The following is a 12,151-nucleotide window of genomic DNA, read 5'->3' as shown; positions in this document are numbered from 1 at the left end:
AATGAGTCGTCTTCAAATCTGGACAGGTCAAGTTCTTTTGTCCCGATAACGGACGTGCAAATGAGTTCAATTCATTATCAATTTCTGTCATCACCGCTATGGCAATGGAGCGCTGAACAGATGAATTCATCGAAAATGTTATTTTAACAATTGAAGGACTGCTGGTTAAAAAGAATTTCATGCGAGTCGAAACTTACAACGGAGGTTTAAGGCGAAACTGAAGACATTTTGCTTTAATCTTTCCAGAATAAATCATAATATTAGGAGAATAAAGCTCAGCACATCAGCAATATTACGACCTTATTCTCATAATAATATTACAACGTTATTCACGTAATAGTACAAGTTTATTCTCGTAATATCACAACTTTATTCTTGCAATAATATTACAACTTTATTCTCATAATAATATTACAACTTTATTCACATAATAGTACAAGTTTATTCTTGTAATATTACAACTTTGTTCTCGTAATGTCACAACTTTATTCTTGTAATATTATGACTTTATTCTAGAAAAGTTCTTTGTTCTCTTCAGTTGGCCCTCGGGAAAATAGGAAATAAATAAATGAATACATTTAAAAAACATTGTGATTGGCTGATGAGCTATGTGTGTTAACACACTTCTAAAGAAGTGGTCGTGAGTGAATGTGGGCCCTATCATGTGCTCATAGATAAAATGAGCAAGTGAAAAATAAATGTGCATTATCAATATTGGGTGTGACCTTCTTTGGTGTAACCTCATTCAAATAGTAATAATTCTCCTACGTCCACTTCTTCCAAACATCGTAGAGAATTTAACCCCAGATTTTAAAGGTGGTGTCTCTCTTTCTCACATACACACACACTGATTTTATATGTCGGTCAGGAAGTAATTAATATTTTGTCATTTTACCCCAAGGTTTCACTGCCATTTAAGCTGCCAAAAGCTATTTCCACTGGTGGAGATTAGAGTGAAGGGAATGCAATTTCACATTACTTTCTGCTCCTCTGCTTCATTAAAGATGCTATGAATCGGGTAAAGTGAACCAACGGTTTTTCATCACCTCAATTTTTAACTTTTCTCATAGCAGCAGAGGGACTCTCAAAGTAGCCGTATCATAGAGAGAATGAGCAACTTGAGCATTGTTCCGTATGATAATAAAATACCTGGTAACTAAACTAACTTCAACTGGGTCAGAATTCATCTGCATCACCCCCATCCTACAACGACTCCACTGGCTCCCAGTTAATTTCCAAATGACCTCCCACAACCTCCTCCTCCTCTTCCATCCACCTCACCGTGCCTTCTGCCTGCCTCAGCACCATGTCTGGAATTCACATCCACAACTCTCTTCCTCTCTTCAAATCCAGACTCTAAACCCACCTGTTCAAAATAGCCTATACTCTCTGTAATTTCACTCCATTATCCGTTTGCTGTGTCGTCCGTTGTCTGTTTTTTATTATTGTTTGTCTTTGTAAAGTGTCCTTGAGTGTTGGAAAGGCGCTTATAAATAAAATGCATTATTATTATTATTATTATTATTATTATTATTATTATTATTATTATTATTATTAATAATAATAATAATAATAATAATAATAATAAAGGTCTGGTGTGGAAAAACCCTCCAGTTTGTCCAGGTTGCTGTAGAAATAGAGAGATAAAAGATGGCGGCCTCTGTCAAGCAGGACCCTTGTCAAAAGTTTTGTTCCATGACTCGACAGATTACACACCTGCAGTTTAAAATTCATACTTATGAGTATACAGTATATATAATTTCTGCCCAATAAACCCACCTAAATGCTACACTGGACCTTTAAAACAGGTTTACTGAGTTACTTAGAGCGAGTTTGCTAGTTTTTATTTTTTTGTAAATGTTTACGTTTTTATTTTGTGTAAATGCTTAGTATTTTATTAGTTTTAGTGTTAGTTTGAGGTTTTTTTGTAACATGGAGTATTTTCCAGTAGGTGCAAGGTCATAGTAATGAAGTATTGTGTCATAAAAACCCAGCAAAAGAAGCCGACTCAGCCCAATTAACTACATAATGAGTGTTATGTTTAACTTGCATTGCCTTACTTATGTCCCACACTGTAAACAAAAACTAGTTGAAAAATTTTATTATGAATGAAAATACAACCTTTTTAAAAAATAGACACACTTCATATGAACCCAAAATGATAAGGCTCCAATTTCAGTTAGTTTTATAAACACACAATTCAGTTTCACTTAGTTATCGTTTGTTTTCTTATTCTTGTTAACAAAAATGTTTAGTTTTTGTTATTTTGTTAGATTTTGTTAACTTTAATAACCTTGATCTGACCTCAGGAGATGAGACAAAGCAGGAGAAAGCTCATTGTGACAGAAATAACTAAACAAAATGAAGATAACTGACTTGCAATTGACCACTTGTCTACTTGCAGTTGAACTGAAAATGCAGCTCTTCGAGTTCTGACCGTGGTAAACTGTTAAAAGAGAGACAGACACATCAGATGCTGAGGGTGTTTGTTGTCTCAGATGGAAGCACTGCTGCTGAACTCTGGAGGTCACTCAGCTCCTCTCAGTTCTCAGCTTTCATTTACTCAACCAGAAGAGACCCAGTCAGTTTCTGCTGCTGTGAAATGACACAGTTTCACAGGATACAACACATACTGTACATACATAGAACTAATTATTGTGTTCGCTGTGTTGTAGAATTGCGCGCGGTGGAAGACAATTAAAGTTCCCTCAGATGCAGAGATTGCCTTCTTTCATTAATTCAATCGTATTGAATTAAGAGACAGTGTGTAGTTTAATGTTAAGTATAGTCTAAGGTGACCTGTTCAAATCGAGCATCAAAATGAGGAAGAAAGATCATTTAAGGTACGTAAAATGTGGCCTGGTGGTTGATGGTCTGGTCTGAGTATTTCTCAAACTGCTGATCTACAAGGATGTTCCTGCACATCCATCATGACAGAAGATGGTTAGAAAAAGACCAAACATCCTGTTATCCTGTTTTATTGGACAAAAATGCCTTTTTGATTCCAGAGATCAGATGAAAATCACCAGACAGATGAATTTTCAAAATAGCAATATACTCTGCTGCTACTGTGAACTAAAACAGTATTTGTTCTCCTTTTATATTTAATATTTTTTTAACTACTGTACTACTTTTCTACTCTTGGTTGCACTATTTTCATACATAGTATTTTGTGTGCATCTTTTTTTTTGGATTCTACTATTTCTAATACTATTGTGTAGAATAAATGCATGAGTGAATGTGTGTATGTATGCTCGTCTGCTGAAATGAAAGCTCTGCCCCAATTTCACTGTACGATGTAAGAAATCTTTAATTTAAGCGTTACAGAGAGCATGAGCACCTTGGTATCAGCTAGGGTTCAGGTTAGGCACACACAACTGTGCCAAAAACTATGTGTCCAAATACCTGATAACTAAAGGTCTACGGTGGCCTTTGCCAAATGCCAAAAGATGCCATTTTTCTTCATTTGTATTAACTTCTGCTTCAAAACACACTTTGTCCAGTATCCGCTCCAGATGCCTCCCTATAGGGAACCTTGAAAGGCGCCTAGTTTGTGTCTTATCGTAAGTTACGGCTGTTTATATTGACCATCAGGTCTCGTTATAAGAATATGTGAGTAATTAAACTTAAAGTTGGCCGAAGATTAGAATTTTCTCTAAAAAAACCGGCTCGCTGCCCCCTCACTGAGAGGATTGCAGAGGCATTCGCAGAACTCGAGACTGTTCACTGTCCTAGCTCCCAAATGGTGGAACGAGCTCCCCATCAACACCCGGACAGGTGTATGGGTGCAGTGTCTTTTCTAGCCACACTGTTGCTGCTTCTGACGCCGGTGACAATCAGCTCACCGCTGTGGTTCATACATTTATACTTAGATTCTTCATCCACTTGGCTGACCCTTACTGGCTGACCAGGCACACACAACAACAACAACAGCTGCTCCTCTCCCTCCTTCTCTGAGAGGTTTGTAGTGTGAACGACATGTCGGCCACACAGAAAGTGGTCAAGAGAACAAGCAAAAAAAAAAACGGAAAAAAAATAAACAAATGTCTTCTGCACAAACACCCAAACACCCATACCATATTTGGCAAACTTAATCCACCAATAAACGTGTGTTTTTAGCCCATTTTAATCAGGCGGGGTTTCTGGAGACCAGTTTTATGGGTTTTCCTGCAACTAAATCTTGACTGCATTAATGAACAAAGGAGACAAACCTGACAAACAGCCAAGGATAACAGCTTTCACACATAATGAGATCAAGAAAACACCAGAGAAAATAACAGGAGCCTGACAGGTAGACAGTGTGAGTCTGTGACTGATCAGGTGCGATATTGTGGGTTCATTGATGAGAGTCTCTTATCTCATCTCTGAGTGTGGCAGTGTTCCAATTTAAAGGCTTTCTGTCCAAAACAGATAGAAGTGTTTTATGGTCAGTGTTAAATGCATGATTTTCCCCAGGGAGAGACAGAGTATTATGGATAAAGAGGGACAGAGGGCGTAAATCCCTCAGAGCGACGATAAAATCTGAACGTTTTTCACAGCATTGGCAGCTCACCCAGCCCAGTCCAGCCCAGTGGTCTTTTCCCTGGAGCCAACAGACATAAAAACAAAATAACGTTTTTTTGTTTGTGTGGAAGAGAAAACATCTTTTTTCAGTGTCTTTGAAGCTAAAATAGAAAGTTTTTACAATGTGTAAATTGTGGTTCTTGAATAGCTGTTCCATCAGGTTGTTGTCACCTTTTGACCAGTCGCCAAGATGAGAGGAAAGAGAAATATTATGCTGCTGCTGCAGCATGAAAGAATCACATACACTGAGTGATTGACCTCGCCCAAAAAAATAATTATTTGGATTCTTTAGTTTGTTGTTAATCTTGATACATAAACTTAAATCAGAAACTTAACATTCTTTATTTTATTTAGTCGGAACTGATTATAAGTGATTTGTTGTGACAGTTGGACAATGAGCACTTTACAAATCTCAAAATAAGGACAAAGGCTCCTCACTTTCTGTTTTTTCCTGCTCTATCACATGTTTTAGACTCTTCCTTAACTTCCTTCCTCTGTCTTCCTTAACTGGAACACAACTGTTTTTCCTTCTCTGTTGTTATTGCTATTATTGTAATATTTACATCTTCTTCTTTATTCTGTGTACTTGTGTAAATTGTTTTATTCCATCAACCTGCATAGGGACTACATGCACATGAGTTTTAATTGCTATAATCTTGTACATTGATAGTTCATGTTCATTTAAAAAACGTACTAATTTGTTCCTAAAGCGGCAAAAAAATTGCACCTTCCCAAAAACTGCAGTAAAAATATAATACATTAAAAAAAAAATCCACTTTAAATGAGCCAGTCTTTTAAAACTACTTTAGAATGAAATATACATATCAAATATGAATTATTATTTTTGGGGGATTTTCACCCTTTAGTAAGTTTACACAATTATTATGATGATTGGCAGCAACATTGATTTTGATGCAATGTTATTTTTGATGACTGTTCTAAAGTTGATCAAAAATGAATATCCTCTGGCTAATTTCAGCTGTATTCATTCAACGCAGCCAAAATGGCTTAAGTTAAATAATAAAACAATAAAAAACAGAATGGCAGAAAATGTCTTAAGGGTTAATGTGCAAACTAAACAAGTATTTTATCTGTTTGGTTGCGAGACAAACATCTTTGTGCTTATTAAGCAGCGATTCCTTTCCCCACGATCATTTGTGTTCATAAAAAGCACATAATAGCGGCATTTTAACTGAACTAAATCACACTTCCGGACATATTTGTGTTCCTATATTATCAAAAGGCTTAAATCCCACCTAAACCAACTAAATATTTCATCAGCACTATCATTGCATTGGCAGAGCCCTGCGGGAACAGCGCTGGAGCTCTGCCAAACCCTGATGAAGATGAAATTACTTTTTGCTGTGACTTCTAGGCCAATCTCTTCCTCTGTGATAGGCTAAATGCAAGGCCGGGCTGTGAAAACCCTGCACACAGATTAGATGTGACTGGGTATCTGAGAGCGAGTAAGAATCAGGGCCCCCCTGAAATAATGGGGGGCTAAATTAGACTCTGGCCTGAGCCAGGCTGGATACAGTACAGGCATCCAAATTAAGTTCGACATTTGAGAGATCGCTTGCTATATTGTAGCACAGTCTCTAGATGAAATCACCAGGAGGGAGGGGGTGAAAACCAGAAAGTGGGATATGTTACCTGACATTCACCTGTTCTGGTTGTAGTGACGTTAACGAACACTGACAACGTGTCGCAGCTTACAAAGTGATAATGTGTTTGGTTTTTTTTAGAATTTTGGACAGAGTTTATACAATGGTGCACATTCTGTGGTAAACATGGATCTTTTATTCATTAATAAGCACTTATTTTATCACCCCATTCATCACATTTTAGTGGCTCCTTGTCAAACTTATTAAAAGTCTTTATTAGATTACACTGGATTGTAAATACAAACAAATGTTAAAATTAAACTATTGTTAAATGAGTTCACACATAATTAAAAAAAAATACCAATGCTGAATGTCCTACAAGCCTTAATAATAATAAATCAATTATATGATTCTACAAATATTCCACTATCACACTGGCTAATTTTGTTATTTATGCACAAGAGGAAGAAGAAAATGTGCCACCTACATAAAAGAAGCAGAAATATGAAACTAATCTGCACAGTTCAAGTCCTTTAAGGATGAGTTACAACCACATGATGTGGTAAACAGCTACGTCTATGAAAACGACACACTGAAATGAGTCTGCAGACTTCATTTTTCTATGCCCCAAAAAGACTTGCACCATCCGAATCGTTCACCGTGCCTTGTGTCATTAAACAATAGGATCATTTGTATTCACTAAACTGCCGTCAGCTTATTTCTCTGCCGTCTGCCTGTGCTTTGTGTTGTCATCCAAACCTATCGGGGGTTTACACACACACACACACACACACAGTGACACAGACTGGGATCTCCACGATGAATCACCAGCTTTAATCAAACAGCAAACGCTAAATATATAATAAACAAACGACAGAAGGAGAGGAGAAACACACACACACACACACACAGAGGAGCCACAGCTTTGAGACTGAAACAGTGTGAGATTCAAACATTAGAGAGAGAACATTAATACTGTTTTCAGATTCTCACTCTCGCAAGTTATATTTGGCCATGCATAAGTTTGGTTTTATTTGTGGGAGAGACATTTATTTTTATAATAAATAAAAACGGTATATATATATATATATATATATATATATATAATGATATATTGTATATCTCTGTTTGCTGCAGTGACTAAAGCCTCCTCTTAAATCTAGATTTTCGAGCCATGCTCAAATGGTAACTGTCTCTTCATCATCTATTTTCCTCTTATTGAGAAAGATCATTTACAATGTTCTGATGAAGTCCATTTTTATATACAGTCCATAATCGTGCCTGTAAAGCTGTGACTGCATGATGCATGAGGAAATCTCTCTCTGTCTAAAAGTGATTCTCTGTTATGCAGTAACTAATACTCCACTCAACTAAAGAAAAAAATATTCTGACTATTGTGTGGCAGCAATAGCAAAAAAATAACTAGAGGAGCGAGCGAGAGTGTGTGTGTGTGTGTGTGTGTGTGTGGCAGGAGATCACAAGCAAAATGTGGGACATGCTACACCCGCTGTTGTGATAATGAGCCTCTATAGTAGGATACATGAGAATGCAGCTTTTTGACAAAGAACAATATACACATGCAAGCCTCATTGAGGAACACAGTGAAGCTCACTGCACCTGGAAAAAGTAGGTTCTATAGAAGTTATAAGGGAAGAATGATGGTCAGAGCAATATGCCTTTACCACCACACATACTATGTGCCACAAAGCGCTTAATCTCAACGAGATTTATGGATAAAATTCAAATTCTTTTCATGTATATATTACATTTTCATGTGGGTGTGTTGTCCACTTTTGTGGTGAGCTGTTGACTGCAGCGTTCTCTACATAGCTTCATGCATAAAAATGTTCCTCCTGCTTTTTAAAGCAAGCCCACCTTAATTTGATCCACATGTCCCCTCATTACTATTTGACCTTAAACCATATCTTTGAATGAAGACACATTTTCAGGCATAAAATGCATGCATGACATAAAAAAAGACATATTTTCACACCTTGATAGTTATAATAAATCTAATTGTCTGGGAAAAAAAGTGTTTTAACGCTTATAATAGTGGACGCCTGTTCCAAAGGGATTGTGCAATTGAAACAGCAACGTGTGAAATGTCTGTGGGTTTGTTTTTAGAGTGTAGATTCTTAGATTAGCACATTTCTTAATATATACATAACATATCCTTGTCCACCATTGTTTAAGCAATGATTTTATAACCTGTCAGAGGTGTAAATAAGGGAGGACCCAAATAAATTAACAAAAGACAAAACTCAAACCGGAAAAGCCCAACATGGAGCAGAAAGTCAGGGCAGGAACGTACGAAACCAGAGAAACCGACAAGATTGAAATGTGACATGAAGCAAAGAAACAAACTAGATGAAACGACACAGACACCGTGGAGCACAAAGACTTAAATACACGAGGGAGGCAAGGACAATCGTACACAGGTGAAACACATCATAGACAATCAACAGGGAAGACGGGACAGGAAGCAAAACTCCAACAGGTACACGAGGAAAAACCTCCAAATAAAACCGTAAACAAGAGAAAACAACAGAAAACCAGACACAAACAACCAAAAACCCAGCAACAAAAAGTCCAAAGACGCAATCGTGACAATAACCATAATCAGTAGAATTTCTCAATCACTTAACTGAAACACATGCAGAAAGTATTCAGTTATAATATTTTTCTGAAACAAGAACTTCCAATGGAAATTTCCCAAATTAGCAGTTTGCTTCCCGTCATGGCTGCACGTTGTTAGATCTAATACCATTCTGCACAATAACCGAGAAAAAGAAGAGGAGCTAATAAGTGTGCATAATTACTTGCATATGAGTACTTCCTCTGAGAGAATAATCGGAGCATAATGTGCCATTTTTAACTGAATTAGGGGTCTAATGATAGAACGAGTAGCTGAGGGCAGGCTGTAGTTGTTTCTCTTTTGTTGCTCAGATCGATTACAGTTTCAAAAGGAAAGCTTTAAAACTCAACATGTGTTTTTGTGCTGGAGAAAACATTCCTGACACACACACACACAGAGATGGAAAGATTGAATGATAAATGGTAAAGGCACAGGACAAAGAGACAGAAGTTCACCCAAAGAAATGAAGCTGAGACCTAATGTAACACCATCGCTTTGCAGTTCGACTTAAATGCTTTCTCCACATCCATGCGCTCATTTTTGTATTCATTATGGAATAAACCGGCAGCGCAGCCTTGAGCCATGTCCCCACAAATCACAGCGAGGCTCTGTTTTTGCAATTTTGCAGCAGTGGGGTGTCGGCAATAAGTTTTAGGCAGTTAGAATTAGATATCTAAACCTTATTTTTCCTGTAGGGAAACTTCAAAGTCTACATTGGCATGACAATGCAAGCACAAGGCACATTAACCGTCCAATACAGAGTCTAAAATTACCCTTAAAAGATGAGGAATAACAATATTATTCACTAGAACATGGCACAAACCATAGTACTCATACAAAAAATCTAATAAAATCAAATCTAACATTACCAGTTAAGTATTTATATGAGGATTTAATCAGTTGTGGTATGACTGTTTTGTTCTATTCCTTGAAAAGTCTGGGTAAGGGTGATGAAGGTATGTATAGTTTGCAATATACAGAATATTGCAACATGAAAAAAATCTCACATTTTCATTAAATCGCCTAAACATTTCTATTCTGATAGACTCAGTCTGGAATGATTGTGGTGACAGAAACTTGGATCATCTGCATAGAAAAGAACAATAATGATAAAAAGCTAGAAAACAACACCGTCCTTGGGGGCCAATAGAGCATCAATTAATTATGGCAAGAAAACTGTTAAAAATATTGTATAAAACATTGTTAACATGACTAAATCTGGCTTTTTTTCCTGCTCCTTTCTCATTTTTTAAACTGTAGTCATCTGCTAATGGTGCTGGGAGCTGTTGTGATAAGCCATTCAGCAGATTAGACATAAAGAACAGAACATTAGGCTGTTGTGAAAAGCAGTTGTGTTGTGTTGAGGAGCCAGTGGAAATACTTCTCTAATTAGTAGGTGCAACATAGACAAAAGGAGACAGACATTTTTTCTTTTCAACATGAACAGAAGAAAAAGGGTTGCTCAGGTTCCAGTGTGCAGCGACATGCCCGAACATGCAGATTAAATTTCTCTCTCTTTTTTCATCACCCTCTTCACCTCTACTTTACAATGAGACATTTAGAATCCATTGTTTTTCAAGTTCTTTGAGATAAAGTATTCTATGATTTGGCAGCTGTGGCTCTGAAAACCATTCCCTAATCAAAAAGTTGACAGTACAATCCCTAGCTCTTCCAAAGTGTCCTCCAAACAACAAACCTCACATTTCCTCTGACAGCTTTGTTTAAATGATGAGCGACAGATAAATTGTTGCACACCATAAATAAAATACTGGATTTCCCGTGACATCGCTGTTTCTGAAAAAATAATAACGTGAAAGGGCTCAGTGACATTTTATGTTAATTCTGATTTCACCCCATTACCTGACACCTATTCATCAAATGAGTCATTAGGACCTCAACAAAACAATTATGGACCTGTGAGGAAAACACACACACACACAAACACATGCAAAAAACAGACCTGCGAGGACATAATACATACGGGTTACTGGCAAGACAAACGGCATACGGCTTCAGTGGCTGCTGAGGCTAAAACGCCTAGTACAGGCTTTGGTCATCTCCTGCAACGCCCTGCTAACAGGCCTCTCGACCTGTGCTGTGAAACCACTACACTCTTCCAGGAATCCTTCAAGATGTTGTGGGGCTCTCCTGGTTGACACGCCTTTGCAACGTGGCATTGACATGGGGGGGACGCAGTATCACTGGGGTTGTGAGGGTGTGTTCAAGAGGAGCAATTTGGTTTTTGTCCTGTCCTGGGTGTAGAACACTAGACCAACTCTATACCACTGCAACCCTACTGGAAGGGGCATGGGAGTTAGCGCCAACCAGTCTACATGTGGCTTTGTGGACCTACAAAAGGCTTACGATAGTGTCCCTCAAGGTCATTATTTTAAATGACCAAAGAACCTCTGATAGAAACTGGTTTACAAATATTTTCTGTAAAAGAGAGGGGAAAAACAACATTTGGTGTAATACAGAAAACTCTGTGATAACAAACTACTTCAGTTCATCCTCTGCTAACAAAGGTCAGACAGTGATCCAGGCTCCTTTCTTCTTGACGACTGAATGTCACTGGAGTTTTCTGTGGTCTCAGCATTCAGTTCACATCCAGAGGAAGTGACAGGAAAGTCGATAGGTACTCGGTAGTCATATTACAGAGAGTGAAATAATTCACACCAGCGCTGACCTTGTGGCAGTGCGTTCACTTGGAAAACTCTTATCAGTTGTTGTAAATGAACCAAGACCAGCTGATCTGTTAAGACTTTAAGGATATACAGTACAGTGAATGCACAACAGGACCATCTCTTCCTATTAAATAGACTGAACTGATGGAATTGGTCATTAGTTTCATTACATAAAAAAACAAGGGGCCATACTTTGATTGGTGTGTGTCGTTCAGTGCGTTACTTCTATGATGAATGAATGAATAGATCAATGAATGAATGAATGAGAAAACAGTAACTCTGAATAACAGGACGGTTATATTGTTCCTCTACCACAGTTTCAGCTCAGGAACATTGGGGTTTAAAATGAAGGGTTGACGTAAGAGTGCTGACTCAGTGTTTCGGATAAGCATACATATCCACTTGGGGACAATGCTGCACAATGGTGTCCCATCTGAAGGTGGAAAACATCCTTTTTATGGCTCTGGACTTCAGTGAGTTACTGTATATAAACTAAAGGATTACATTTTTCTCTAAAGCTGCATTTCTAACTTGTGGATGTGCAAAGTTTCTTTCCGAGGGAACCGATGCAGATAGCCATGGTGCATAAAGCAAGTGAAATTCTAGTCTTTGTGCAGGACAAGGCTGTAAAACTGAATCTCACATGATGACACAGATTAGTTCTT

General features: G+C 37.7%; 1 protein-coding gene across 2 annotated transcripts in view; it reads right to left on the bottom strand.

Annotated features, from left to right (window-relative positions):
- The window catches only part of b3glctb (beta 3-glucosyltransferase b), a 40,845-nt gene that overhangs the window by 3,397 nt on the left and 25,297 nt on the right, over positions 1-12,151 (bottom strand). The window contains exon 14 of one of the 2 annotated variants that reach the window (XM_058627566.1): positions 1,612-2,595. The exons of the other annotated variant lie outside the window; for it this stretch is intronic. Within the exon in view, the coding sequence (XP_058483549.1) occupies positions 2,560-2,595 (36 nt within the window). The 3' untranslated portion in view covers positions 1,612-2,559. Of the gene's footprint in view, positions 1-1,611; positions 2,596-12,151 lie in introns of those variants that run through there. 2 annotated transcript variants of the gene reach the window in all.

Source organism: Solea solea, chromosome 4, assembly GCF_958295425.1.
Source record: "Solea solea chromosome 4, fSolSol10.1, whole genome shotgun sequence".
In the NCBI taxonomy this organism is placed as follows: domain Eukaryota; kingdom Metazoa; phylum Chordata; class Actinopteri; order Pleuronectiformes; family Soleidae; genus Solea; species Solea solea.
Note: the sequence above shows the minus strand (reverse complement) of the source record. Positions and strands in the feature narration are given on the sequence as shown.